Source organism: Acinonyx jubatus, chromosome A2 (assembly GCF_027475565.1).
Source record: "Acinonyx jubatus isolate Ajub_Pintada_27869175 chromosome A2, VMU_Ajub_asm_v1.0, whole genome shotgun sequence".
Classification (NCBI taxonomy): Eukaryota; Metazoa; Chordata; class Mammalia; order Carnivora; family Felidae; genus Acinonyx; species Acinonyx jubatus.
Window position 1 is genome coordinate 104220210 of NC_069383.1, and position 26973 is coordinate 104247182.

At 53.9% G+C, this 26973-nt stretch overlaps 1 protein-coding gene across 1 annotated transcript in view; it reads left to right on the forward strand.

Annotated features, from left to right (window-relative positions):
- Positions 1–26973, forward strand: part of PKD1L1 (polycystin 1 like 1, transient receptor potential channel interacting) — a 129800-nt gene that overhangs the window by 7922 nt on the left and 94905 nt on the right. Inside the window, exons 3-8 of the mRNA XM_053218734.1 lie at positions 3502–3611; positions 18051–18139; positions 19912–20032; positions 20579–20790; positions 21156–21454; positions 26776–26949. Of these exons, the coding sequence (XP_053074709.1) occupies positions 3502–3611; positions 18051–18139; positions 19912–20032; positions 20579–20790; positions 21156–21454; positions 26776–26949 (1005 nt within the window). The remainder of the gene's footprint in view (positions 1–3501; positions 3612–18050; positions 18140–19911; positions 20033–20578; positions 20791–21155; positions 21455–26775; positions 26950–26973) is intronic.

A 26973-nucleotide genomic window follows, 5' to 3' on the forward strand; every position in this document is an offset into this window, starting at 1 on the left:
ACAGGATCAGTGAGGTGGCCCCCTCAGGTGCCCAGCTTCTGAGAGCGGAGTCAGGCAGCCCGCACCTGCATGTGCCCTCGTGTCCCTTCACTCCTCACGCCCAGCCCCTCTCCCGAAAATGCTTCCACTTTCATCACTGTCCACCCCCCAGGGCCCTTTGAAGGTGAAAGGAATCTGTCCTTTGGTGGAGTTTGCACGAGCCCTGTGCCCGCTTAGCACTGAGTCTGTCTGGGCAGGCACCACCCTTGTATCGAAGAAACCCGTGTGAACAGAGGCCCCACCGCCAACCAGGTGGCCGTGGTCCTGGCTGAAAATTTCTCTGTCTTGTGTCACATCAGTGCTGCCCCCAAACTGGCTGATTTTGGCTGTGACTTTGTTCCCCCTCATGTTTTTATCGCCTTGTTTTTCTTCGATTCTAAATCGCTCCAGCCAGCTCCCAAGGCCTTGCTGCAGGCACTCTTGTCATGTGTGTCCCTGTGTCCCTCTGTGGGATAATCTCTTTGTCCTTAGAAGGACGGGAAACATATTGAGGAGGGGGTGGTTGACCTCGCCCCTTGGGGTCTCCGGAGTCACTGAAAGCAGACAGCGGCTGGTCTGTTTGCAGAGAGGGAAGGGATTGTATTGTGCCCTGTGCCCACCACACCACGGAGTTCGACTTAACATGTCTGTGTGCCTGCACGTGCGTGTGTCCGTGTGAGTGCATGTGCAAGCGTGGGGGGTGTGCTGGCATGTTTGTGTGAGTGCATGCTTGTGTGTGCTTGCTGTGTGCCTGTGTGTACATGTTCGTGTGTCTGTTTGTTGTGTGCATGTGGGGTGTGTGTGTGTGAGTGAGACTGTGGCGTGTGAGTGAGACTTCTGATGCCTCCCAGCCCTGAGATCTTGCGCTTAGGACCCACGGTCCACTTCCAGGCAGAACAGTTACAGGCACGGCCCTGGGTCTGCACCTAACCGGACGCACTGGAACCTTCTGGGGATTTTGTGATGTGTCAGTTTTATTGAGGAGCTGGGGGTGGGGTGGAAATCCTCTTGAAGGACCTTGGCAAGGAGCATTCCCAGAGCTTAGACGGGTAGTTGGGGCAACCGAAAGAACAAACACGAGAAAAGAACAAGGCAAGGCGCGTAAATAGCTGTTCTGGCAATTTCCCCGCAAGGGCCCAGCCAGATGCAGATTCTTTTGCTCTCCTGCCCGGTGCCTCTGTGTGCGAGGGCCCCCCCCCCCCCCCCCGCTCTCCTGCCTGGTGCCTCTGTTCGCATGAGGGTCTCCGCGGCTTTGGGTGTGTCCACGTTTCACTGGCTAGCACCCATCAGCAGAGGTGTCTCCCATACCAACTTCTGTGAGGCTGTGGCTGCGGAGGAGGACGTCCTGGGAGCTGAGTCACCCCAGTGCCCTGTGCCCCCTTTACCCTCAGGAAAAGGAGAGAGGCCAGGCAGATGAGGGTAGTGGTCCAGTCACAGCCAGAGCCAGCGCCGGGTCCCCAGCTCCGCCCCGGCCTGGCCGGCCCCGCCCCACTCTGGAGAGGGAAGAGCTTCATTCCCGCTGCCGGGAACTGTTTGGCTCGCGCCGCGCCGTCTTGTCCGCACAGCTCGGACGTGTGAGCCATGCCATCTCGCCCAGGGGCACTCTCATGAACACACGTCCTCTGGGAAAGGGCCAGAGCAGGGCCCACCCTGGCCAGGGAGAGTCTCGTATTTAAACTTTCCTCTCAACCCCCATCCCCGTTTTGTAGCGGAGAAGATTTTGACCTCTCCGGGCGCAATTGCTGTACCGCCTGCACACCCCTGCACACCGCCCCTGCCCCGTGAGTCTCCCCTGCAGAGGGCGGACCACATCAGGTGTGGTCTGCAGGCTCTTGGCAGCGGCCCCCCGCGTGGTGGGCAGGCCTCGCCCCAGGCCCCTGGTGTGGGAGGAGGCCCCCTGGGGCTTCCTGTTTGATCTGCTCCTGCCCTTGGCAGAGACCCCTCCAGTCTTGCGATACCATGAGATACGGTGCGCACGATGCCAAATGGTCCGTTTCCTGTTTTCATTCTCTTGCTCGCCTGGCCCGTGGAAGACAGGTGTGGTTAGGGGCGGAAAGGTGTCCTTGGGATTACGCAGAAGCTGAGCAGGGGCCCTCAGCCGAGGACCACCGTCGTCAGAACCCAGCCTCACCCGGGTCCCCGAGGTCCCTGTCTGCTCCATAAAGTGTCCCTGTCTGCCCTCTAGCGGCAGCTTCTTGGGCACTGCATCAAGAGGCGGTTTCGAGGTTTTGTAAAAGTGGGGTTTTGTCTTTGTAGAAGCCTGGTTTAAATGAAAGGATATACCCTCCCAACTCCACAGACACGCAGAGAAGTGAGGGACGACCACGAAGTCTGCGTGTGTTTTCACGGGGAGGCGAGACCCAGCCCCAGGGAGTGGGGTTCACGCCTGTGGTGCAGACACAGGGCCCAGGCAGCCCTTGGGTGACATCCCCGAATGGCACCCCCTGTCTGGTCAGGGCCCCGGTCCCCACACCTCAGTTCAGGGCTCTTTGACTCACCACATGTGGATCTTCCTGGATGGCTGGCGGCCCCATGGACCCAGGCATAGGTGCCCCTGGCCCCGAGGAGCCACAGCATGTAGGGGAGCGACCAGTGCCCCATACTGGTCCTGGACACCTCTGTACCCAGGGACCTGGGCCTCTGAGCTGTGTCCCGGGCTCTGCAGGCATCCCCTCTGGGAAAGCGGGAGGGCAACGTGAATTGTTGGCTCTGTTTGCACCACATTGAGCCAAGTTGCCTGTCTTCCAGGGTCTCCCTGGTCTCACTGCAAAAAGTACCTGCACTGGGGTGCCAGGGGGCTCAGTCAGTTAAGCCTGTGACGCCTGGTTTCAGCTCAGATCATGATCTCACGGTTCGTGAGTTTGAGCCCCACATTGGGCCCTGCACTGACAGTGCGGAGCCTGCTTGGGATGCTCTCTCTCCCCTTCTTTCTCTGCCCCTCCTCTGCTTGTACTCTCCCTCTCACAAAATAACTAAATAAACTAAAAAACAAAAAAAAGTGCCTGCGCTCTCCCTCCCTGGTCCTCTGTGGGGATTACATGCTGGCACCATGCTTTGTGACTGTCACACGGTGCACAGTCTCATAACCGCCAGTCTGGGCCCTTCCTTTCCACAGTGGTCAGGTCCACAGAGAGGAGTGTGGGCTAGCAAGGGGAGGTGTGGCGTTGGGGGGGGGGGGGGGAGGGCAGGGGCCTGGCCTGCTCTGCTCTCTGCTCCCCCCTGCTGACCACCTAGAGGTGGTGGGGAGGGAGGGAGGGAGGGACCCTGTTTTAATAGTAAAATGAGGTGAAAAATCTGTTTCGACTCACAGTGTGAAAACAGGCCCCAAACTTGGAAAATGGTCAGAAAACCACAAAGCAACTTTCCATCCACGTGAAGCCAACTGTGTGCTTCATTAATTTATGCAAGAAATCCAGGTGTGGATGGCAGAGCGGGTGCTGGATGGCCATACTTGGTGCCCACCCGTTTGTCCCACCCCATCAGGTACGTCCGGACTGCCTGCTGCTGGTCCTCCCGCGGCGCCCAGCCCCCGAGAGCAAGATCCGAGGAGCACGGGGGTCCTCATCCCCCCTGCCTCCATGGAGCGCCAGTCGGTAAGGGCCTGGGAAGGGGAGCCAAGTTCACCGCCCTGAGTTCATCCCTGCCTGTGCCTCGTGGAGGGACCGTCCTAGCTGGGTTTTCCGGGTGAGGAAGTAGAGAATAAGAGGCCGCTGGCTTGCCCCCAGCTTGCCGGCAGGTGACAGGTCTGGGCTCAGGACACTGGACCCAGAGCCTTCCTTACCCACCTCTCCTGGGATCCCCAAACTCAAGAGGGCATCACCAGGCATTCACCGCGGCGTGGGGCTCGCTGAAACCAGATTATGGGGTTTCTGCTTCAGGCAGGTCTGGGTGGGGGGTGCCATGGCTGGTCCAGGGGCTGCACGCTTGAGAACCACTGAGTCTGTGAGGCTCCCCCGACCTAGAGCCACGTGATGGGGGTGTCCAGGTTACTGGGGGATGTTTCACAGCCACAGCGCAGGACAGTATGTCCATTGTCTTTTAAAATAAAAATTTTAGGGACCCCTGGGTGGCTCAGTAAGCGTCTGACTCTTGATTTCGGCTCAGATCGTGATCTTCTGGTTCGTGAGTTCGAGCCCCAAATCGGGCTGTGCGTGGAGCCTGCTTGGGATTCTCTCTCTCCCTCTGTCTGCCATTCCCCTGCTCTCTCTCTCTCTCTCTCTGTCTCTCTCTCAAAATAGGTAAATAAACATTTAAAATAAAAATCTTAAATGGTTGCCTGAAACTTAATTTCCGGTGTTACTGTAGGTGGAAGGGAATGTTTGAGTTCTCGGCTCTGGGCCATGCACTCGGTTACACGTGAGGAACTTCACAGTCTAGCACATGTGCCGGATTTAATGGTGTGTGTTGGTGGCTGGGGCTCGGGCGTCGGTGTTGAAAACAACGCGAAACCCACTCTCCTGATTCTTACCTGACGATGGTGGGGAATGGATTTTGGTCATCTAACTCCTTCCTCCTTTGGTGATTTCTGTTCATGTAATTTTATGACCGTGTATCTTCAGGATGTTTCCGTGTGATTTTTCCAGTTCGGGGACGTTTTCAGTCGTTTAGGAGGTCAGATTTTTCTTCTGCTAACCTGACCACAGTACTTCTGGGAATCGATGGGTTTCAGAGAAACGGAAGTCACTTTATTCTCCGTGGTCGTTCACAGACGTGCTCGTGGACGTTCAGGCAGGGGACTGTGTCATCCCTGGGTTGGCATATTGGTCTGTGTGTAGTTTTGAAGAAGCCTCAGCAACGTGGCTGCGGGTTAATCTTGTTCAGCTTTTATGAGCCTGAGATATGAATCCACTGGACTCTTGACATTAAATAGGGGCGTTGACTCAGAAATTTAAATTGGATTCGATATCGAATCCAAAAGTTGGGGAAGGTTGAAGCCGGTGTTACTGCCTGGCGGTGCTGGGGACGGGCCAGCCCTGGTGGCCAGGCTCCAGAACCCACGGTTTGGTGTCCTGCCCCCAGCTGTGAGTGTGGCTGATAGGGGCCGGAGGCTGGTGGTGAAGGAGCCAGGACGGAAACCAGCCCAGAGCACCGCCTCCTTTCCACCCACATTCCCGGCCCCGCTCTGGGGGCTGCTGAGCATAGTGCCCTCCAGGTTCTGTGCAAGGCCAGGGCTCAGTGGGAATGTTTTCAAAACATCTACACGGCTAGAGAAGATGGCATCATGCACGCCCTTGAACCCGGCGTCAGCTTCAGTGGTTTTCAACCGTGTGCAGTGCTTGGGTGAAACAACCAAATTCCGGGGCGCCAGCTGGCTCAGTCAGTGGAGCCTGCACCCTTGATAATGGGGTCATGAGTTCGAGCGCCACAATGGGTATGATGAAGTTTTGGGGTGATGATGGTGGGGGGTAGTCCGGAACTGACCGCCAAGAAAGAATTCTTGAAGACGTCTTTGGTGCATAAAGGTGATTTATTAAAGCACGGGGACAGGACCCGTGGGCAGGAGGAGCTGCACTGGAGTTGTGACGGGTAATCATCACATACCCTCAGCTTGGGAGGGGGTGGGGATAGAGTAAGTCTCTTAGGAATTTTGGAAGCAAGGTTTCCAGGACCTTCAGGGGGTCGCTGTGGCCAGGGAAACGCCATTTATCACCGTTTAGTAAAACCTCAGTCCTGAGACCCCTCGGGTGTATATCGGGGGTGCTAAGCCTGGAGCATGATGCCAGCATGTGTCCTGGGGCAGTTGAGATAAAGGAAGGAGACTTACCGGGTCCTCGAGGTGGGGTGATGTGAAGCTGAGATTCCCTTCTGCCCCCCGCAAAGTGTCATCATGGAGGCAGCTGAGCCCCTCGAGGGAGGTCACTGTGCTGGTTTCAAGGACTGGTCAGTGAGCCGTAGGCAGTAAGGGGATTTGATGTTTCATTTGCCTCAGTTTCCCACGTCACCACGGCAAGCACTTAAACCCCCTTCTTGTGTTCTTGGGCGGCCAGGAGTGTCCGAGGAACATCACACAGATCCACGGTGGGGGTGGGGGGGGGCTGTCAGCCTGTGCTCTGCCCTCAGCCTGCCCCATGCTCCCTCATCATATCCCCCCTGAACAATTTTGACCCTGAGATCTTCAGGGTTGCTGCAGGTGGAAGGTCTCGTCTTCTGTGGCTTCTTCCCGCTGAGCGGGGCATAGAGACATCCCCAGCCATACGGGTGAATATGGGTCAACTGGGAAACATATAGGGGAGTTACAAAAGGCGGAGGCAGCTGAATCCAACGTGGGCAACGTGTGTGAACCTTCTTGAGTAGAGAGGATCATCTGCTGGCCCGAAGTCATTGCAGTGATGAGTCTTGGCGCCAGGCAGGGAGACACAGGAGAAAACGGCAAAAAGTAATTAGAACAACTAGAAAGATCAGCCCAAATAAGCCCTTTGGTAGCTGATGAACATCTTCCAGTCCAGGAGTTTGACCAATCACTGAAGGAAAGAGGGATTGTTTCAGAGCAAGTGGAGTGTCTGCGTCAGGCAGAAATCCAGAAACGTTTCTCTGGTCATCTGGAGCATACACACAGCATTTTGTTTGCACGAGAGTGTAAGTTCCACGTCGTGCAGCGGTCAGCACATCTCGTGCCATTCTGGTTTGTAGAAGGTTTTATGCATTGGAGTTATTTTCGTATTTAATACCATAATGTTATCTTGAGAGCCATTTAAAGCCTCCACTGTGTAACAGGCAGTGCATGGCCGTCCTATAGACTCTGCTTTGTTTAGTAAACACTCAGCTAATTAGTAAGAGGTATCTTTACAGAAACAAGAAAAACAGAGGTGAATGGTTAGAGCGCATTTCAAACCCAGTGTCTCCCGGTGCTGCCAGTGAGATTTTGAGATGTGAGTCTTGAAGCCTCCTCAGATGGGAGTGGGAGCACACAGCAGCAATCGGATTGGTCTTTCTGGCTTGTAACTCACAGGTCTATGGTGGTCCTTTTGAGTGGCCCATTGCAAGAAGGAATTGTTAGTAGAAATGGGGAATGGAGAACGATGAAGAAAGGTACAACCATCCTAAGAGAAGTTTGAGGTCTTCCGCAGGCTCACAGAAATAAGAAGGCACATTAGGGGCGCCTGGGAGGCTCAGTCGGTTAAGCGGCCGACTTCGGCTCAGGTCATGATCTCGCGGTCCGTGAGTTCGAGCCCTGCGTCGGGCTCTGTGCTGACAGCTTGGAGCCTGGAGCCTGCTTTGGATTCTGTGTCTCCCTCTCTTTCTGGCCCTCCCCCATCTGTGCTCTGTCTCTCTCTGCCTTTCAAAAATGAATAAATGTCAAAAAAAAAATTTTTTTTTGAAAAGAAGGCATATTAGTTTGCTCATTGATTTCCTGTGAAGGGGGTACAGGTTTTATTTTAGGTACAGGAGCCCATGAAGAGTGCCCCTCTAACTTCACTGCATAATATGACCCAGCAGGGGCCCTTTTATTTTGGAGTTAAATCCCCTGTTGTATTAGACTTTGCATCCTTTGAGAAAACAAGGTCTTTGGGGTTGTATGGGGTGGGTTTCTAGGACCTGTCAGATCAGGTTTAGGGAGAATATGGTTGGCATGTTTAGAGATTTATGAATTCACCCAGCCTGAAGTGAATAATTTATTAAAGTACTGTAGTCTTTATCGGCTGATAGGTCTACAGTGAGAAAAGTCTTTTTACGTACAACTGTTAGGCGAATCCATCCCATTTCCCAGTTGTTTAAACGATATGCCCATGGGGTCCTGTTACCATCCCCACAGGATAACGAGAAGATTGTCCATACCTGTGTTATTGCGACAGTTTTTCTGATGTTTACCTCAAGTCGTCCAGTTTAGGCAAACAAACACTTAAAGACAATCGGAACTAGAATTTGACAGCCATAAGGGTACGTTACGGAAACATAGTTTTTCTCTCTAAAAACCGTCATTTCCAGAGAAGGCCAAATCAAGACCGATTCATCTGTAGAACAAGTCCAGTTTTAACAAACTTGACCTAATTATTTACCTAAGTTCAGCAAGAACAGTGGTTGATCATATGGATGTCTTAAAGTTTGTTTTGCCGGAATCTTTTATACAGAATTCTCCAGATTGCACTCTTAGTAGCTTCTCCAGGCCAGAAGCCAAGCCAGGTACTTCCGTCAGACAGGCCTGCAATTCCTGTGGAATTGGGCAAATTCCTCTCCACGAGGTCCCCAAGATATCCTGAGTTTCCTGCACCTGCCAGGAAGTGACTTTCTTTGCTCACCTGGTGAGGCTGCTGGGAACTCCGTAAGCAAGGTATCAGGCCCACATTTCCCAGGGGCTTTATGGCTCCGTGTTTCATAAAGTCAACCTTAGCTCCTTAAAGCCGGTTGGTCATATCTGAGTCTATGCAGGTCAGTCTCAAATAGAACATTCCAGTCAAAGTCTTGGTAAAATAGCCAGTATTTCCAGTGGTGTCCTGTTACGAGGAAAACAGATTTTTATTGAACTTATGCAAACAATTGTAATTGCCATGAAAGAAAGAACACTCCCTGAGACTGTTTGAATTTTAGAGGGTTTAGGTAGAGAGAAAAGTTAAACCGCTTCAGTTTACGGTCCAATACACCCAAATAGCCGTAGTTTCTCAGCAATAAGAGGTTAAAAGCACAAACGTATTTTTGGTTATCAGAGCTTCAGCAACTCCACCCCATGAGTTCAGTCCCATTTATCCAATGAGTTCAGTCCCATTTATCATGCAAAACCTTAAAGTTTCAGGTTACCAAAGACTCCGAAAGCCATCTTAACAGTTACCCATGAAAACTTTGAGACAGACAAAATTAACCATCACCTTAAGTCATCTTTTTGCTAAGAAATTGCAACAGAAATAACACAAGCTTATTTGACTTTAGTAAACCTGGGTAGAATCGAAGTTTCGTATTTAATGCCGATAACTCTAAACACAGGTCTATCTTAATTAAACCGGTAAACTTAAATTAGTTCACACAAATGTGTTTCACCTGTGTCCACTTAAAAGTCAGTCAGGTTTTCCCCACTGTCAGTTTTTACTGGGACGCCAGTGGGGGAATCTGAAGTGGGTGGTCCAAGAGGGTGCTCTTTGCTCCTTGACCTTGAGGGTGGGAGGAGCCGGCAGTGGCTGAGGCACTGAGGATGGTACTGGAACCATCCGTACCCCAGGTCGTGCCGCACCCCAGGTTGCACCCCATGTCGTGCCGGAGCAGGAGGGAAAGGCAGAAGAGGCGAGATGCCACCAAGCAGGTAGAGAAAGAGCGTTCCAGGTTCTTGAACCTTGTCGGCTCCCTCTCACTCTCTTTTCCATCAAGAAGGCAGATGTTTATTCGGCTTCCTGCTCGGCTCCCTGCCTCTCCTCCCGGTCACCAGTTGCTACTGGAATTTTTGGTAGCCCTGTGAGAGCCGGGCTTCAGCCTAGCAGGAGAATTTAAATGCACCATTTAGAAAGCCATGGCCACCCTCCTCTCCTACCTGCTTCACATCATAGACAGACTGCAGCCTGGGTCAGAACGTCTAGGGGCAGGGACCCGGCAGGGACCCGCCCTACATCCGGGTTTTGCAAACTACAGGTTCATGGGCAGGGAATTCAATACAGTAGAAGGGAATCAGCAAGAGGAAAAAAGTGTGTGCACATGGCAGAGATTAAGCACTTAAAAAGAAATGCCACCAGGGTGCCTGAGTGGCTCAGTTAGTTAAGCGTCTGGCTCTTTTTTTTTTTTTTTAATGTATGCGTTTTTATTTTTGAGAGAGCATGTGAGCAGGGGAGGGGCACAGAGAGAGGGAGAGAGAGAGAATCCCAAGTAGGCTCCATGCTGTCAGTGCAGAGCTTGATGTGGGCTTGAACTCACGACCGTGAGATCATGACCTGAGCTGAAATCAAGAGTGGGACGCTTAACCGACTGAGGCCCCCCGCCAAGAGCCCCAAGACTATTTCTGGAGGAAGCTGGAACAGCAGTTAGGTTAGGGGTGAAGCCCTGGTTTGGTGACTTGGCCTAAGGGGGTCCGTTTGGAACCCTGGCTCTCTTTCTAACATGTGTTCTGCCTGCTCTCAGCATATGGAGGCAGGTGGAGGGTGGACACAGGCCTGGCTGGGAGCTGGCAGCTGGGCGGGGCTGGGAGTGGGGAACTGACAGCTGGGATCAGGGAGCAGGGAGCTGGGAGCCGGGCAGGGCTGGGAGCAGGGAGCTGGGAGCAGGGAGCTGGGCAGGGCTGGGCACACCCAGAGCCCTCAGGTGGGAGCATCCTGGCTTGTAAATTTGGGGGCATCTTCTTGGTCTTCATGTTTACCCAGCAAATCCCTGCCCAGTCCCATGACTGTGGTTCCTCCCATTTTGTGCCCATCTCCCTGATTCGGGAGCCCTTGACCTCATCCTCTCTGCCCTGAGCCCTGGAGGAGAGAGGGAGGGCCCTCAGGGTCGGGTCGTGAGCAGGAGCTCTGGCCTTGGACTTGCCTGACGTAGCCTGTGTTTGTTTACCTCTGAGACACTGTGCCAGGTGAGGATGAAAAGGAAGAAACACTGAATACACACAGCCGCCCTCACAGGCAGAGCCCATGGGCACAGGACTCCTGACCCACCTGGAGAGCAGGGGGCATTAACCCGTGTGTGAGGTCGGGTCTCCTCATCGAACACTGCAGTCCCCCCACCTCGTTTGTTCTTTTCCCCAGAGGTCCGCGCTAATCCTGTGCCTTTTATGAACACCGACGAGTCCAGCCGTCCTCTGGGTGCGCGGACACGGGCGGAAGGAGACCCGGGACTGGAGAAACCACCCTCACTGGTGTCGCTGGTGTCGTGGGACAAGGTATTGGGAGCTCGGGTTTGCTCCCTGAGCAGCACGCGTGTCCAGTGCAGCCCTGGAAAGCCTCCCGGGTGCGGTAGAAGCCGGCCAGATGTGGTTTCGGCCCCGTGTGCCACGTCCAGGGAGTGGGGTTCACTTGCAGATCTGGAATCCTGTCGTGAGAAGCCGGGATGCGTTCTGGAGACAGAAGTGGGGACGGGCTGCACCCCAGGGGGCTCCCAGGGGGCCCCCAGGGAGCCGAAACCCTATTTGGGGGCCCCGGGGAAGCTCTTTGAAGGCCTCTACTGGTAAGACTAGACTACCTGGACGTCTGAGCAGGTGCGTCTGTGTCTGGCTATCAGAACGGTCCACAGCAGTTGGGGTGGAGAGGACGGGACAGACGGTCTCAGTGGCGTGAGAAGGTGGGGAGTGTCCTAGGAGAAGCTGGGGTGCAGAAAGCAGCGTGGGGTGCGGCGGGCCCCGAGAACGAGGCTACCTGTGCCCGATGCAGTCCGGCTAAGAGTGAGCTCTGACTGCTGCCAGCCCAGAGCTCTGCCTTTGTCCTGATGGGAAGGAGCCCCTTCTGTAGAAGCTCCCAGAACCTCCCCGCCCCTTGGCAGAGATTATCCAGCAGCTGTTTCTGGTACTCCCCATGTGGGTCCCCAGAACTCCTCTTTGGGGTTCCCAGTAACCCCCATGGGGTCCCCAGTACCCCTCACAGAGGTCCCCCCAGTACTGCCTATGGTGGCCTCTAGTACTTATGTGGGTCCCCAGTACTTCCCATGGGGTTCCCAGTACTCATGTGGGTCACCAGTACTCCTCATGGGGGTCTCTAGTACTCCCCATGGGGGTCCCAGTACTCCTCACAGGGGTCCCCAGTACTCTGCATGCATGTCCCCACCAGTATTCCTCACGGGATTCCCCGTAGTCCCATGCGTGTCCCAGAACTCCTTATGTAGGTCCCCAGTACTCCCTGTGTGGGTCCCCAGTACTCCTCATGTGGGTCTCAGTACTCTTCACAGGGGGTCCCCAGTACTTCTCATATGTGTCCCCAGTATTCCCCATGAGGGTTCCCATTACTCCCCATAGGGGTCCCCAGTTCTATTCATGTGGTTCTCCAGTGCTCCTCATGTAGTTTCCAGTACTCCCTTTGGGGGTCCCGAGTACTCTTCATGTGGCTCCCCAGTACTCCCCATGGGAGTCCCAGTACTCCTCATGAGGGTCCCAGTAGTCCTCATGGGGGTCTCCAGTACTCTTTACAGGGGTCCCCAGTACTCCTCATAGAGGTCTGCACGCAGTATTCTCTACGGGGTCCCCAGTACTCCCCACGTGGTCCCTCATACTTGTCATGGGGTTTCCAGTATTCCCCAGGAGGTCCCCTGTCCTGTACACAGTACCTCTAAGGGCATTTGTATCTGAAAATTAACCTCTGTCAGCCCATTCTGTTCCCGTTGGGAGCTCTTCCAGGCTCAGCTGCCACTTTGTGAAAGTTCACAGGGATCGTTTCAGGTTAATCCGGAAGGATGTCTGCAACGGGGAACTTGTAATGATCTGAGAGCAGGGTCCGGGAGAAGTTCGTTGGGGTGCGTTCCCAGACACAAGTGGACCCTGGTACTGTGGGTTTGTCGTGGACCTGGTGTGGGTGCCCCACCCACACCTGCTCTGGTGACCCACATGCTCAGCCGGCCCTGGGGGGTGTCCCCAAGGCCTTGGACCTCCTGCCCGTTTCCAGGCTCTCCTTGATCTTGAGCCCACCCACCCCTCCTCCCCCCAGCCCCCATGGCCCTGCTCCCTGGATCCCCGGGCAACCCAGCCTCGAGCAATGGCCAAGTGGGGCTGCAGACTGGGGTCCTGGATGGTTTGATGATTAGGCGGTTCTGTGGTGTGGTGTTTTGTGCGAAGTTGAGACTCCGGACTGAGTTTGTAAAATGTTCTGGTGCAGGGGGAGCCGGGGGAGAACGGATAGGTCTTGCTCACTTCAAGTCGTTACAGAGAGTGTTTCCAGTCGGCGGAGCTGGTCACACCACATTAAAACTTGTGTGCCATACTGTGACTTGTAGGAAATGCACATCTGGGCATCCAGATGATCTGAATAGATCTCTCATGTGTATGTGGTCTTCGTCCCCAAACCCCTGGACTTGGCAGTGATAGAGGGCGGGAGCGTGTCTTTTGTTACGTTAATGGAGACTTTAGACCCCTCCCCAGGGCTGGGGGGTGCGGGTTGATTGCTGGGGCAACCAACCCTGTGATTCCAGGGTTGAAACTCCAGTCCCCCCACCCCACCCCCAACCTCTGGCTCCATAAAAACCCAAGGGGACGGGGTCCGGAGAACTTCCGGGTTGGTGAGCACGCGAGATGGGGGGCAACAGGCCCTGGTGAGGCGGTCAAGCCCCATGCCCCCTCCTACACCTCACCTCCTGCAGCTTTTCCACTTTTCACCATATCCTTTACTGGTGAACGGGACTATACGGGTCTCCCTGAGTTCTGTGAGCCGCTCTAACCAATTAAAAGAACCAAGAACCGAAGGAGGAGGCCCGTTGGAACCTCTGGGTGATAGCCTGGGGCTGTGGCTGACACCTGAAGTTGCAGGGGTGGGGGGCCTGGCGGACTGAGCCCATCACCCGTGTGTGGGGTCTGACGCCGTCTCTGGTAGAAGGCGTCAGAAGAGAGCTGAATTCTTGCTGGTATCTGAGAATTTCTTGGTGTTGGGGGTGACTTTGGAATTGGGTCTGGGACCCGTGAAAGATCATAGTTCATAGGTTAAATGTTACGTGAAGCGTTAATAAGCAAATGTAGTTTTCTAGAACAAACACAAATGGGTAATACTGTTTCTTACCCCAAGTGAATGTTAAGGTTGTAAAACCCACTGCTGTAGTTCAGATGGCAGATTGGGGGTGATTTCGGTGAATAGATGTTGAGTTGAGAGTGATGAGACAGGACACACTGGGTGGGTGAGCTGGGTCCTTACTGCGACCTGACTCCTGGGAGACCTGGGGGTCTTTACCAAGTTGGGGAAGGCATATTCCCTCCAGCCTTCATGTCTTCAGGACAGAACCCTGAGGGCTGGCTTAGCGCTTTCTGTTTTCAGAGCGTCTTGTTGTCTGGAATAAAATGTGGGTACCCCTGATCAGAATTACGTTTTCGCTATTGCAGAATAAGACATTCGGGGCCCTTAGTAATGCTTGCGCATGGTTAGTACTGTGTCCCACAGCCGCAGGCCCTGTGACTCAGGTGTGGCTGGGTCCTGGGGGTCACAGCAGGAGCATGGCCGCCGGCCCTCCCAGTGTGGTGCTGGTAGGTGCTGGTACCGTCCTGCTGGCTGGCCCCACCAGCCTGGTTATCTGCCGTTCCTTGGCTTTCTCGAGTTTGCCGTTAGCACAACTGTTCCAACAGATTCTGCCCGACTGCCCACACTGTATTCCTAGTCAGAAAACTCTTCCTGTCCGGGGGAGAGCACAGCCTGTAAGTTACTACTCAGGCCGCACGCTTTGGAGAGAGAAGGTTTCTAGACATTTCAAGCTGTTCAGAGGCAAACAATGTTTAAAGCTGCACTTGCTGAATTATTTTGTGGTCCATGGGCATAATTTGATGGGTGCTGTAAATGTAAAATGCGCACAAATGTAGGTCGAACCTTGTGAATGTTCTTTCACACCTTTGCAGCTACTACACTCACTTTTCTGAGGCGCTCCTTGGGAACTCTTTCACAGCCTGACACCCTTCCCTGAAGAGGTGCCCTGTGGTGACTTTGCCCCAGAACAAAGCGCTGCATTTTCACCATAAGCTTCCCCCCCAAATTCCAGCCTTTATTCAGTTACTCATTTACATACCTTTAGCAAGTTTGTCTAAGTTTTTGACGAAGTTTCTAGAATACCACTTCCCAAACTTCATTAAATGGGGCTGCATTTTCCTGCGTCCACTCTATTATTCTTTCTGCAGAAGCGTCAGCTGCTTACGGAAGACCCACAGGAAAAGAAAAAGGGGGATTCTCCTGAATTCTGTCTCTGTGGGTGTGCTGGGAAGCTGGCACTCCCCAGGTCAGGAGCCAGGGGACCCTCGGCACTCGCTTCCCTTATGGTCCTAACACTGCCGCCGATGCTTGTGGCGTCTGTGGGGCCTGGCCTTTCCCCACCCGGGCCTGTGGGATGCAGGGTACCCTATGGTCCCACTCATTCTGAGCTCTGTCTCTGTTGCAAACGTGAGCATCCTTACTGTATCCCAGAAGGTAACAAACACAGGTTCTGCCTGGGTACTGACTCGGAAACAGGCACATATCCCACATCTACTCTGTGCCCACCGGTTCCGAGAATGAAAACGACAGGGCCCTGCACTCCAGGAACTCCCGCCTAGGAAAGCACAGAGCATGATGTAAATGCTGGGCTGCTGGGCTGCGGAAGCCTTGGCCGCATCCCTGGAGCCCAGGGGCCTGGTGGGGAGGGCTGGGCGCCTTCTCAGGGGCTGCGATGCTGCATAGGGTCAGGTCACAGGAGAAGTTGGAAAAGGCTTTATGTGCAAGAAGCAATGTGATGTTTCAGAGGCCCTGCGGATAGCTGACCAACGATTGGAGTGTACGTGTGGTGGGCGAGGGGCAGAGGTGGAGGCAGGAAGGGAAACGGGAGGAAGTCGTCACAGGCTGAATTTAGGTTATGGTCCAACTTAGATTTAACAGGAACTGTATAATCCCCAGAATGGATCGTGATTTTCACTGTGTTCACGTAAGGCCTAAGCTCTTCCCCCCTTCCCCCTTTATGATTATTATTATTTTTTACCATCAACACCATTTTAAGGTGTGCAGTTAAGTGGCACTTAGAACATTCACGAGGTTGTGCACTGTCGCTGCTCTCTTGTTCCGGGACATTTTCATCGTCCCCCAAAGGAAATGCCCCGTGAACATCTCTCCCCAACCCCTCCCCCGGCAACAACTAATCCTCTGTCTGCCTCCATGGACTAGTTTATTCTGGAAATTTTGCATAAATAGGGAGAGTTGGAAAAGAAACCCTTGGCAGTAAGCTTGTGTTGTTACAAACTAGCTCAGCTGAAGGTAGAATTTGTGGGACCTGCAGGCAGGAGGCTAATGGAGGCCCAGGAGCTGGTGGCTGTCCCTGCCCCTGTCCTGTTCCCTCTGGCTGCTCCCAGCTCATGGCACCTTCCAGACTCAGGGAGGGGGCTGCCTTAGCCTGAGGGGTCACATCCCCAGGAAAGGGCAGGGCCCGCCCCCGGTCAGCAGGACTGGCAGGTGGCAGTGGGGGTGCAGAGAGGCCGGGTGCTGGGCATCTGTCAGCCTTGGCCTTGGCCCTCGACACCTTGCTGTGATTTCCTCTGGGGAGCTGAGGTCTGGTACTCAGAGCAGGTGGAGAGTGTGCGTGGACAGTTCGGTGAGGGCCTCCCGAGAGGGGAGGAGCTGGGTTATTAATTGGCTGAAACCACTTGTGCTAAACGTGATGTCAAGAATAATTGAAGCTTGGGCACTCAGTGTGAGGATGGTGGCTGCCTTTTATACGTACACCGAGTGGCACACTGTCGGGGCCGGGGCTCTGAGTGTGGGCCGGTGAGGTGGCAAGCCCTGGAAAGGTCTGACGGCCATCCCCCCGTCCGGCTCCTCCCTGCCCTTTGGCGCAGGAGTCGTGGGTTTTGTCACAGGAGGCCGCGGCCGCCGGCAGAGCGGAGGCCAGCGACGCATCTTGGCGCAGTTGGCCCCAGGTGCCCGGCCGTGCCCACCCAGGCCCCGAGTTTGCCAAGCCCTTGGCATTGCCTTTCCTTCTTTCTCCTGCTTGGTCCTGCTTTGGCTCCCATAGCCCCTCCTGCCCCGTCCTAGCTCCTGGCTCCTACCGGTGTCCCTAACCGAGCCCCCTCCCCGCCTCCCTGACCACCACCCTAGCAAGGCCGCCACATTGGAGCCAAGCTCCTGCATGGGCTTCCCGGGGCCACCGACACAAATCACAAACCTGGTGACCTAATGCAACAGAAGCTTGTTCTGTCTAATCGGTTTTCCAGGGCTGAAATCCACCTGCTGGCAGGGCCACACCCCCGGGGGCTGGGGGCAGGGCTGTGCCTTTTCCTGGTGCTGGCCAGCATTCTCGCTGGTGTGGACGCACACCCCAGAGAGGAGCCTCTGGCTTGATTTTCAGCAATCTCAGCAATCCTCAGACCCAGGAGGGTCGGGATTCCTTCCAGGCGACAAAGATCTGTAAGCAGCTCCAGCTGGGAGTTCGAATCTCTGAGCCTCTCCTTTCCTCCCCCTCGCATCATCCAGTGCAGTTAGAAGCTGTCAGCCAGTCTCATTATAGACGGTCTGCGACTTATGATGGCTCATCTTGGGATTTTCCACTTTACCGTGGTATGGAAACAATACGTGTTCCATAGAAACTGTACTTGGAATTTTCCCATGCTGGTGACACTTGCTAGGACCTGAGCGTCTCCCAGGCAGCCACATGGTCACAAGAGTCAGCAACCGAGGCCCTGACCACCCTTCTGCTCCCACACAGCCGCTCGGCTTCTCACCTTCAGGTCCGCATTCAACCAGTTACATGAGACATTCCACAGCTTATTATAAAATAGGCTTTGTGAGAAGAGCGTTTTACCTGCCTGTAGGCTCATGTAGGTGTTCCCAGCACGTTTAAGGTGGGCCAGGCTCAGCCGTCATGTCCGGGACGGTGGGTGTGTTGAATGCATTTTCCACTTAACGGTCTTTTTAACTTATGATGGCTTCATCTGGATGCAACCCCCTCGTACGTCAAGGGAGATCTGTGCTGGTCAATTTGACAAAAATGTCCTATGGTGCCCACCTCTTGTAGGGATTCCACAGGGGCAGACAGTGGCACCACCCTGCCCACTCATGTCTCTAGAGTCCATCCAATGTCTGGATCTAGAGTCAAGTCAGAAGATGTCCCTTGGGATTCTTGCCTCCCACGGCCTTTTTCAATATGGTAGCCAGGCTAACACTTCCATACCATTGGTCAGATTATGCCACACTGGTGCCCAAACCTGCATCTCATTCAGAATGACATGCAAATTCCCATCCAACCTCCCTGCCTCCCACGTCACCCCCTGCTCTCCTGGCGCCCGCCACGCAGCCATGGCCAGCTGGCCCCCCAGGTCCCCAAGAACGTGGGCTCCGCAGGAACAGGGGACTAGCCTGCTTTGTTCTCTGCCGGTTCTCTACAGCCCAGCACGGCAGGGGCCAACCGCTAGTCTGTGAATGGAATAGTGTTACTTTCCCTAATTTACCGAGTTTTTGTAAGCAGCTCTCAAATGATTGTTATCTTCCCCGTCGCAGAACATTCTGGAAACAACTGGTGAAGCGCCATTAAGTGTGGTCAGCGGGAGAACAGGGGCTGCTTCAGATCCAGGCGACAGTGCCAACAGGTATGTCAGGGAGCCCTGGCTGAGCTCTGTTCTTCTGTACAGCATGGGGCCTTCCGAGGACCCGCCCGGGCCGGGGTGACATAGGGGGTGCCGCCTGGGTTGCGGGAGACCGTGGACAGCATGCAGAACACCAACCGTGATGGAGGAAAGAGGGCCTCTTCTTGCCGGTTGAGAGAAATAGATCAGGCGCCATGACCAACCTCCCCCAGCACGTTGGGAGCCATCCACGGGGGCACCGTGAAGACTGGGAACACCTCGGGCCTTGCCAGGGTCAAGGGCACTAGACCCTGTAGTGGGTGCGAAACATGCACACTTTAAAGCAGTAGCATTAGATGGGTCTTGAGCACGTGATGTGAAGCGGAATGAGCCAGTAATAGGGATAGATGTCATGGGCGTCCACTTGCATGAGGTCCCTAGGGCAGTCAGGTTCATAGAGAAGAAAGATAGGGGAGGTGGGGGAGACCCAGGCCAGGGTTGGACCTGGCAGCCGTCAGGGTGGCAGTGAGGCCCACGGGACCTGAAACTCCCTGGGCATTCCTGCAATGAGTATTTCTCCCTTCCCATGAGGGCACGGGTGCAGTCCTCAGAGGTTTCACACACGGACAGTAAACGTGGGTTACGTGGGTTGGGCTGAAGTCCAGACAGGAGGCAGTGGAATATCACGTGGGCCAGGACCTTTGCCAGAAGGCCAGGTGAGCCGGGAGCCGCTGTTTCCTGCCCAGGGTTGAGAGCACAAGAGCCAGAAGCAACCTTCCCCTGCCCAAAGAGAAGGTGCCCAGCCCTGTACCTGATGGCGGATGGCTCTGAGTGCCCTGGGCCTGAGCAGGGGATGGCGTCTGGATTCCCTGTACCTGAGGGGGGAATAGCATCTCAGTTCCCTATATGTGAGGGGGGGGTGGCTCTGAGTGCCCTGTGCCTTTGGGGGGAATAGCGTCTGTGTCCTCTATACCTGAGGGGGGCACAGTTCTGAGTGCCCTGTACCTGAGGGAGGACAGAGTCTGAGTTCTTTGTACCTGAGTGGGGGATGGCATCTGTGTTCCCTGTACCTGAGGGGGGACCGCATCTGAATGCCCTGGGCGTGAAGGGGGGTAGAGTGCTGAGTGCCCTGGGCCTGAGGCAGGGTCAGCTCTGGGTGTCCTGTATCTGAGGTGAGGCAGCTCTGAGTGCCCTGGGCCTGAGGGAAGACAGCCCTGAGTGCTCTGTACCTGAGAGGCCTGGGCACAGTTCCCCTGTGCGGCTCACCGGGCCAGGTATATGGGGTTGTGACAGGGAACGTGATGGGGTCCCCCTAAGAGGGCCTCATCCTTGCTGGCTGTGGGTCACGGCCCTCGCATCCCTTTCCCGGAACCTGTGAATGGGCCAAACGCAGTGGGCAGTCGTCCTACACGGGAGTAGCCACTGTGACCTCACGGTGAATGCCGCGGAGGCCTTATTCTGCCTCAGGGCAGCCCACTTCCCCTGGACGGCAGAGCCCCTGTAGACAGTGACCTGCCTTCCGGGTCAGCCATCTGAAGCGGGGTCCCATCTGGGCACAGATTTTAGTCTGTGGCCTTAAATATGCTTCTCGTCAGTGAAACTCATCCCCGGAACACTGGTTCGGCCTCTACCTGCAGGGCACCCTGGTGTCACCTGAACCACCAAGGAGCAGGTGTGGGTCACAGAGGGGCCCCCCGGGAGAGCCGGGGAGAAAGTCGTGTTCAGATGGGCCCCATGAGCGAGGAAGCGTGGCCGTCCTCACTGTCCCTTTTCCCTTTGTGTCCCTTTGTGTCCAGAAACAACCGGGAACCTTCCGTTACAATCTCCAGCTCCTGGAGCAGCCGTGGCCCGCGCCCCTGTCGCCAACGGATGTGTGTGGCTGGGAAAGTGAGCAGTGCCTTCTGTGGTCTTCCCCAGGTGGGTGTGTGCCCGACACGGCAGACTGTCTCCAGAAACCTGCTGGTGGGGTCAGGCGGCCCTGGGGCCTTTGGGCGAGCCGTGTGTCCAACTTCTGGGCCTTCAGACCCCGCTCAGGCAGTTGGAAAGCACAACCCAATTGGATCCTCAATAAGGAAAATGTACAGCGTGTTTTTGCTGTCGGCCAGAGCGCCATCGCTCAGCTGTCCGCTTTGATCATCTCTGACCCCGCAAATTGGTAGTAGCTCAGCCGGGGAGCAGCGTGGACTCGGGGTGATACGGGTTCCCCAGGCTCCTGGTGGAACGTGCTGGAGGGTGTCCCAGGCGCTCTCTTGGCCGGGGTGCTGGCAAGAGTGAATCCTGTCCCCCTCCACGTGTGCGGCGCACGGGGCCAGCCTGCGCCAGCCCAGCCGAGTCAGGGAGCCCTCGGCCTCACCAGGGCGCTCTATTCGCCGGCTTTCTGACACGGCGGAAACCCGGAAACCGGTCCTGACTCCAGACTAGGCCACGTCATCACCCTTCACTCCTTAACCTCTTAAATCCCAGTGCACCCGCCCTGTGGTGGGCTCCTGCAGTGTGACAGTGGGGACCCCCTCCTGCACCACGGGACGGCAGCGCTCTGCAGAGGACGTGGCCCCGGACCTGCTTCCAGGGACTGACGTCACGTCGGCCGCTGTCGCGATGGGGGCCCTGGTCGGGGCGCGTGCATCCACTGAAACCAGCGCCCCGATTTCACATTCTCCCACCTTGCCCAGAAGGTAGGGGAAGGGTGGCGCGGAGGCCACCGATTCGGGAGCCACACCCAGCAAGCCGGCAACTCACTGTCTTCCTGTCCACCTAGCGGTGATTGTAGTTGTGGCCAGCGCCTTGAGCCTCAGTGCCCTGGACCACGCAGGTGGCCACCGTTGTTCCCACTGCCCCGGCACCCCCCACCCCAGCACTTCTCACCAGGTCGGTGATGCGGTGCTGCTGGCCCCAGGACCCCACTTTAGGAACCAGTGAAAGTCAGCCCTGCCCTCGGGTCCCATAGCGCTTGCTTCTGGGCGGGCTGCTCCCCTCCTGTCTCTGTCCCTCCCGGTTGACCATCATGCTCTCTGAAGCCATCCTTCCTGTCCCCACACAGCTGCCTCGGCCACGATGGCTTGGTGTCCTGGCCTCGTCCCAAGCAGCTCTGTCCCCTTGCTCAGTGTCTCCCTGGGGCCATCTCCGTGCAAGGTCCTGCCGACGCAGTTGATCCTGCCGTTCATTGCTTCCCAGAAGCTGACACTTGGGCCCCTCCGAGTCTGGGGTTTCGGGTCCAGGTGGCTTCCGATGCGAGTCTGTGTCTGCTCCTGGATTTCGGGGACGGCTGTGGAGTTCAAGTGAGGATCCATGACGTGTCCGAGGGAACGGCGGTCACCGCCTTCCACCAGTTTGGGAAAGGTGGGTGGTCTGGCGTCCGTTTAGAGCACGGGCAGCGGGTGCAGACTCAGTGACACCCCACGGGTAGCCCCGGCCACACTGGGCCAGAGGAGACCCCGCTCTTCCTGGGGCTCCCGCACCCTCCGTGTCTTGGTAACACAGGCTCGGGGGCTGCACCGAGCCCGCCCCCAAGCACTTTCCCTTGCTGTGTCCTGCCGGCCCCGCTGCTACCCTTCCCCACGTAGGGGAGGCGGGACAGGTCTGTCCTGCTCGCACACCTGGGGAGCCACGTGACCCTCCCCAGGGAAAGCTCTGAGCCACCGTGTGAACTGCTGACACTGTCCTTCAGGTGGGTGCACACGCACATGGTGCTGCACGTTTCATCGTTTGTACTAAAGTGTCGAACACCTTGCATGTAGGCAAAGTGACAAAAAACCTCTTTCTCCGGACACCGTGGCACTGGGACCGTGCTGCCCGGAGAAGGACCAAGTCCCCAGCACCGGTGTGGGGTGCGAGGTGGGTGGGAATTCTGACCTTTTCCCGCTCGCCAGCAGCATGCAACTTCCCGCTTTCTGTTTATCTTTTAAAATTATCTTTTGAACTTGGGACATCCTCATAGTTCAAGCCCCCACCTTACAGAGGCATGTGTGGTGATAGGTGTCCCCCCTCAGGGACCCCTGCTCTCTATCCCTTAGGCCTCTGGTGCCCGTACATGACCCTCTCTCCTCCTGAACACAGATGAGTGCGGCACTCGGAGCCCTGCTCTCCACTGGCACACACGCCTGGCCACGTCTTAGAGCTCCTCCCACGTCCCCACAGGACGGGCTTCCCTGCCCTGCCACGTGCAGGGTGCACATTAATGTGCCCGAGTCTATTTAACCATGCTTTTTATCTGTACACATCGAGAGTTCTTCTAATCTTTCAATATCACAGACAACACCGCGGTGACTAATCACACATGTGTGCCATTTTGCCACTTCAAAGAAAAGAGGAATTATTGCCTCAAATGCTAAGTGCGTTTGTAATTTTTTTTTTTTTACTTATTTTTTGAGAGAGAGTAAGCAGGGGGAGAGGCAGAGAGAGGGGGGACAGGGGATCCAAAGCAGGCTGAGCTGACAGGCTGACAGCAGCGAGCCCGATGTGAGGCTCGAACTCACGAACGGTGAGACTGTGACCTGAGCCAGAGTCAGATGCTCAACTGACTGAGCCGCCCAGGTGCCCCGGGTGCATTTGTAACTTGACGGTTGTTACTAAACTGCCCGCAACAAGGGTTGGCTGGTTTCTAGTCCCCAGAGCAGCTCTCACTAGTTATTAGGTCCGACCGTGAGAAAGAGCCAGCGTCTGCCGTATTGTACCCAGAATAGCACTTTTGTGGCTCAACTCCCCATGGTGTTCGTATGAGCACTTTCGGTAATTACGAAGATTAGCCCTTTGTAGGTGATATAAGCTGCAACAGTTCTTTTTCTCAGTGTGTCGTTTGTGTTCAGGCTTTGCTTAGAGTTGTTTTTGTTTTTCATGCAGAAATTTTAATTTCTATCAAGTATACTCTATCTTTTCTTTTATGGTCTCTGAGTTTTAGCTCATAGAGAGGACACCCATCAGGTGTTATCTTCAGGTTGGTTGTCGTCGGGTGTGGAGAAGTTGCTGGTATTCGCTATTAACGTTGCACCGTTCTATCGCTCTGAGTGGCCACAAATCCTTAACCGTGAAGCGTATTCTTCAGTGTTTGTCAGTCACGTAAACATTATTTACAAGTAGTGATATGCCAACCCCGTACCCCCGGCCTGACACCTGTCCTTCCCTGTCCTACTTAATCACCTTGGCTGGGACTTCCTGAACAGGGGGCCTGAAGGGAGAGGATGGCGGCATCTTTGTCGCGAGATGCTTTTAGTGTCGTTTGTTAAACTGGGTGCCAGACTTGGGACCGATATAACTTATCAAATGTTAAGGCAATTTTCATCTTTGCTCTTTTATCAAGGACTTTAAAATTTTTTTTAATTTCAAATTCCAGCTAGGAATTGAATACCCGTGTTATGTTAGTTTCAGGTGTACAATATAGTGATTCAGCACATCCATGCATCGCCCAAGTGCCTCCTTCATCCCCAAAACCTGTTTCTCCCGCCCTCCTCCCTTCTGGTGACCATCAGTGTGTTCTCTGTGGTTAAGAGTCTGTTTCTTGATTTGCCTCTCTCTTTTTCCCTTTGTTCATTCGTTTTGTTTCCTGAATTCTACATATAAGTGAAACCATATTTGTCTTTCTCTGACTGGCTTATTTGGCTTAGCATAATACTATCTAGTTCTAGCCACATCATTGCAAATGGCAAGATTTCATTTTGTTTTATGGCTGAATAATATCTCATTGTACATATGTACCACATCTGTTCATTCACCTGCCGATGGACGCTTGGGCTGTTTCTGTAGTTTGGCTGTTGTGAAAATGCTGCAGTAAGCATAGGCGTGTGTGTATCCCTTTGGATTAGTATTCTTGTATTCTTTGGGTAAACACCTAGTAGTGCAAATGCTCCATCATAGTGTAGTTCTATTTATAATTTTTTGAGGAAGCTCCATACCGTTTTCCACAGTGGCTGCACCAGTTTGCATTCCCACCAACAGTGGAAGAGGGTTCCTATCAAGGACTTTTTTTTAATGTCAAGAGCCATGGGGCACCTGGCTGGCTCATTTGGTGGAGGATGTGACTCTTGATCATGGGGTCGTGAGTTCAAGCCTCATTTTGGGCTTAGAGCCTACTAAAAAAAAAAAAAAAAAGAAAGAAAATCAAGAGTCATCCAACTTGTGAAACTCTTTTCAATATCTGTGGAGCTGATCTTATGATTTCTTTCCTGCCTCTTTAGAGCTGTAAATATTAACCAACATCTTTCTGTTTTTTATTTTTTTTAACGTTTATTTATTTTTGACAGAGAGAGAGAAAGCATGAGCAGGGGAGGGGCAGAGAGAGAGAGAGAGAGGGAGACACAGAACCCAAAGCAGGTTCGCGGCTCGAGCTGTCAGCACAGAGCCTGACACACAAGCTGTGAGATCATGACCTGAGCCGAAGTTGGACACTCAACCGACTGAGCCCCCCAGGTGCTGCTAACCAGCATCTTAATACTGAATCACCCTGGAATTCCTAGGAGGGAAAACCCACTGGATTTGGGGGTACTGTTCTTCATGCTGCTGAATTCAGTTTCCCAACATTTTAGTTATGTTTCTTCCTCTGGTAATGACATGGGACTCGTCTGTAGTCACTAAGTTTTGTGTGGTTGTTTTGAATTTGGGGTATCGATGTTGTGTGGAGGTTTTCTTTATTCTTTTGTTGGTCTTGAAATGGTTTAAATAGCTTTGGAAATCATTACTCTGTTTTGGAGAATTTGCTGATAACTCTCTGAGACTGATACATACACACGCATATAGATGTTAATCGCCTCCATTTCTTCTATGCCACCTTCTATTTTATCCGTGGGAATTAATCTGTTGAGATGTTTTCTTCTTCTTCTATTTTTTTTTTATTTTATTTTTACGGGGGCGCCTGGGTGGCTCAGTCAGTTGAGTGTCCGACTTCAGCTCAGGTCAGGATCTCATAGTTTGTGAGTTCGAGCCCCGCATCGGGCCCTGCGCTGACAGCCCAGAGCCTGGAGCCTGTTTCAGATTCTGTGTCTCCTTCTCTCTCTGCCCCTCCTCTACTTGTGCTCTGTCTCACTCTGTCTTTCAAAAATAAATGTAAAAATAAAAAAATTTTTTTAAAAATTAAAGTTTATTTTTACGTAATCTCTACACCCAACATGGTGCCCAGACTCATGACCCTGAGATCAAGGGTCGCATGCTCCACTGACTGAGATGACCAGGTGCACCCCCTGATCCCCCACAACCTTTTTTTTTTTTTAAGATTTTATTTTTGGGCTCCTGGGTGGCTCAGTCAGTTGAGCATCCAACTCTTGATTTCAGCTCAGGTTATGATCTCACCATTCATGGGATCCAGCCCCATGTTGGGCTCTGCGCTGACAGCATGGAGCCTGCTTGGGACTCTCTCTCTGTCTCTCTGTCTCTGCCCCTCCCTCCCCCTCAGGATAAATAAATCAACTTAAAAAAATAAATGAAAGAGTTTATTTTTACTGTTGAAGCTTTCTATTTCTGTTGCAGTTAGTTTTTTTAAGTTACATTTTCTTGGGAAAGCATCCACTGAACCCCGGTTGTTGCGTGTATTTGCACGAAGTGAGCCAAGCGGGCGGTAACAGCTCCTTACGTTTCATCAGTGTTCATGGGTGTCTCCTTCTGCCGCGTCTTGTTTCTGGGTTATGCTTTCTCCTCGTCCTTGACTGGGTCAGGCACAGTTTCATTGGTTTATTTAAAGGACCAGTCTTTGAATTTCATTAATTACATTCCTCCCCTAAGTTTATTAATTTCTGCTTTTTTTTACAAATTTTTTTTTATAAATTTTTTTTTATTGTTTAATTTTGACAAAGAGAGCACAGGTTGGGGAGGGACAGAGAGAGAACAAGACAGAGGATCTGAAGCAGGCTCTGTGCTGACAGCAGGGAGCCCAAAGTGGGGCTCGAACCCACAAATGGGGAGATCATGATCTGATTTGAAGTCGGATGCTCCGCTGACTGAGTCACGCAAGTGCCCCCAGAAAGATTAAACAAATATATATTTATTTATTTAGAGAGACAGTGGGAGTCGGGGAGGGGCAGAGAGAGAGAGAGGGAGAATCCCAAGCAGGCTCTGAGCCGTCAGCACAGAGCCTGATGCAGGGCTCGAACTCATGAACGGTGAGATCATGACCTGAGCTGACAGCAAGAGTCGGATGCTCAACTGACTGAGCCACCCAGGGGCTCCCCGTCTTAACTTTTGTGGAGTGTTTTATGTGCTAAGTGGTCTCCCGCCTGCCAGCCAGCTCAGCACCACCCCCCTGACCCACTTCATTAGAGGGCAGTTGTGTGCCGCGTGTTCTTGTCTGTGCTTGTGATATTCACAACCACTGTATTGTTTTGCCTAGTGGTGGGGTGACCAGGGTCTGTCTCCATCCTTGTGAATGTGTACCACAGCAGAACTCCCGGGGCCCAGGGCAAAATGCAAATGCAGAGCCCTTTGTTAATGAAAATTATTAAGACTTTCACCACAACGGAGCACTAAAACCCACGCAGGGCCCTGTGGAGTGTCCCATGCCCACGACATGGCCCGCCTGCGGGGTGTCCCGTGCCCACGACGTGGCCCTCCTGAAAGGGAAAGTCACCTCTGCTGTGTCAGTTCCCAGTGTCATCACCGTCGCTGCCCTTCCACGCAGGTTTGATGTTGCACATATTTTTAATGGTTCATCTAGTGGTCATTCTTCCTCCTTTTTCCAGAAGGAGTCCATATGCTCAAGGCAGTTATTCACAGTGAGTTCTGTGGAACTGAAAAGGAGCTTGGCCCCTATTATGTGGACATCGGCCCTGCGACCGTGTCCGTGTCCATGAACTCCAGCAGCATCCACAAGGACGGGCTTCTTGTCCTCACGGACTCCCGCACGGATCAGAAAGGTAAGAGCTGCACCCGGGGTCTGA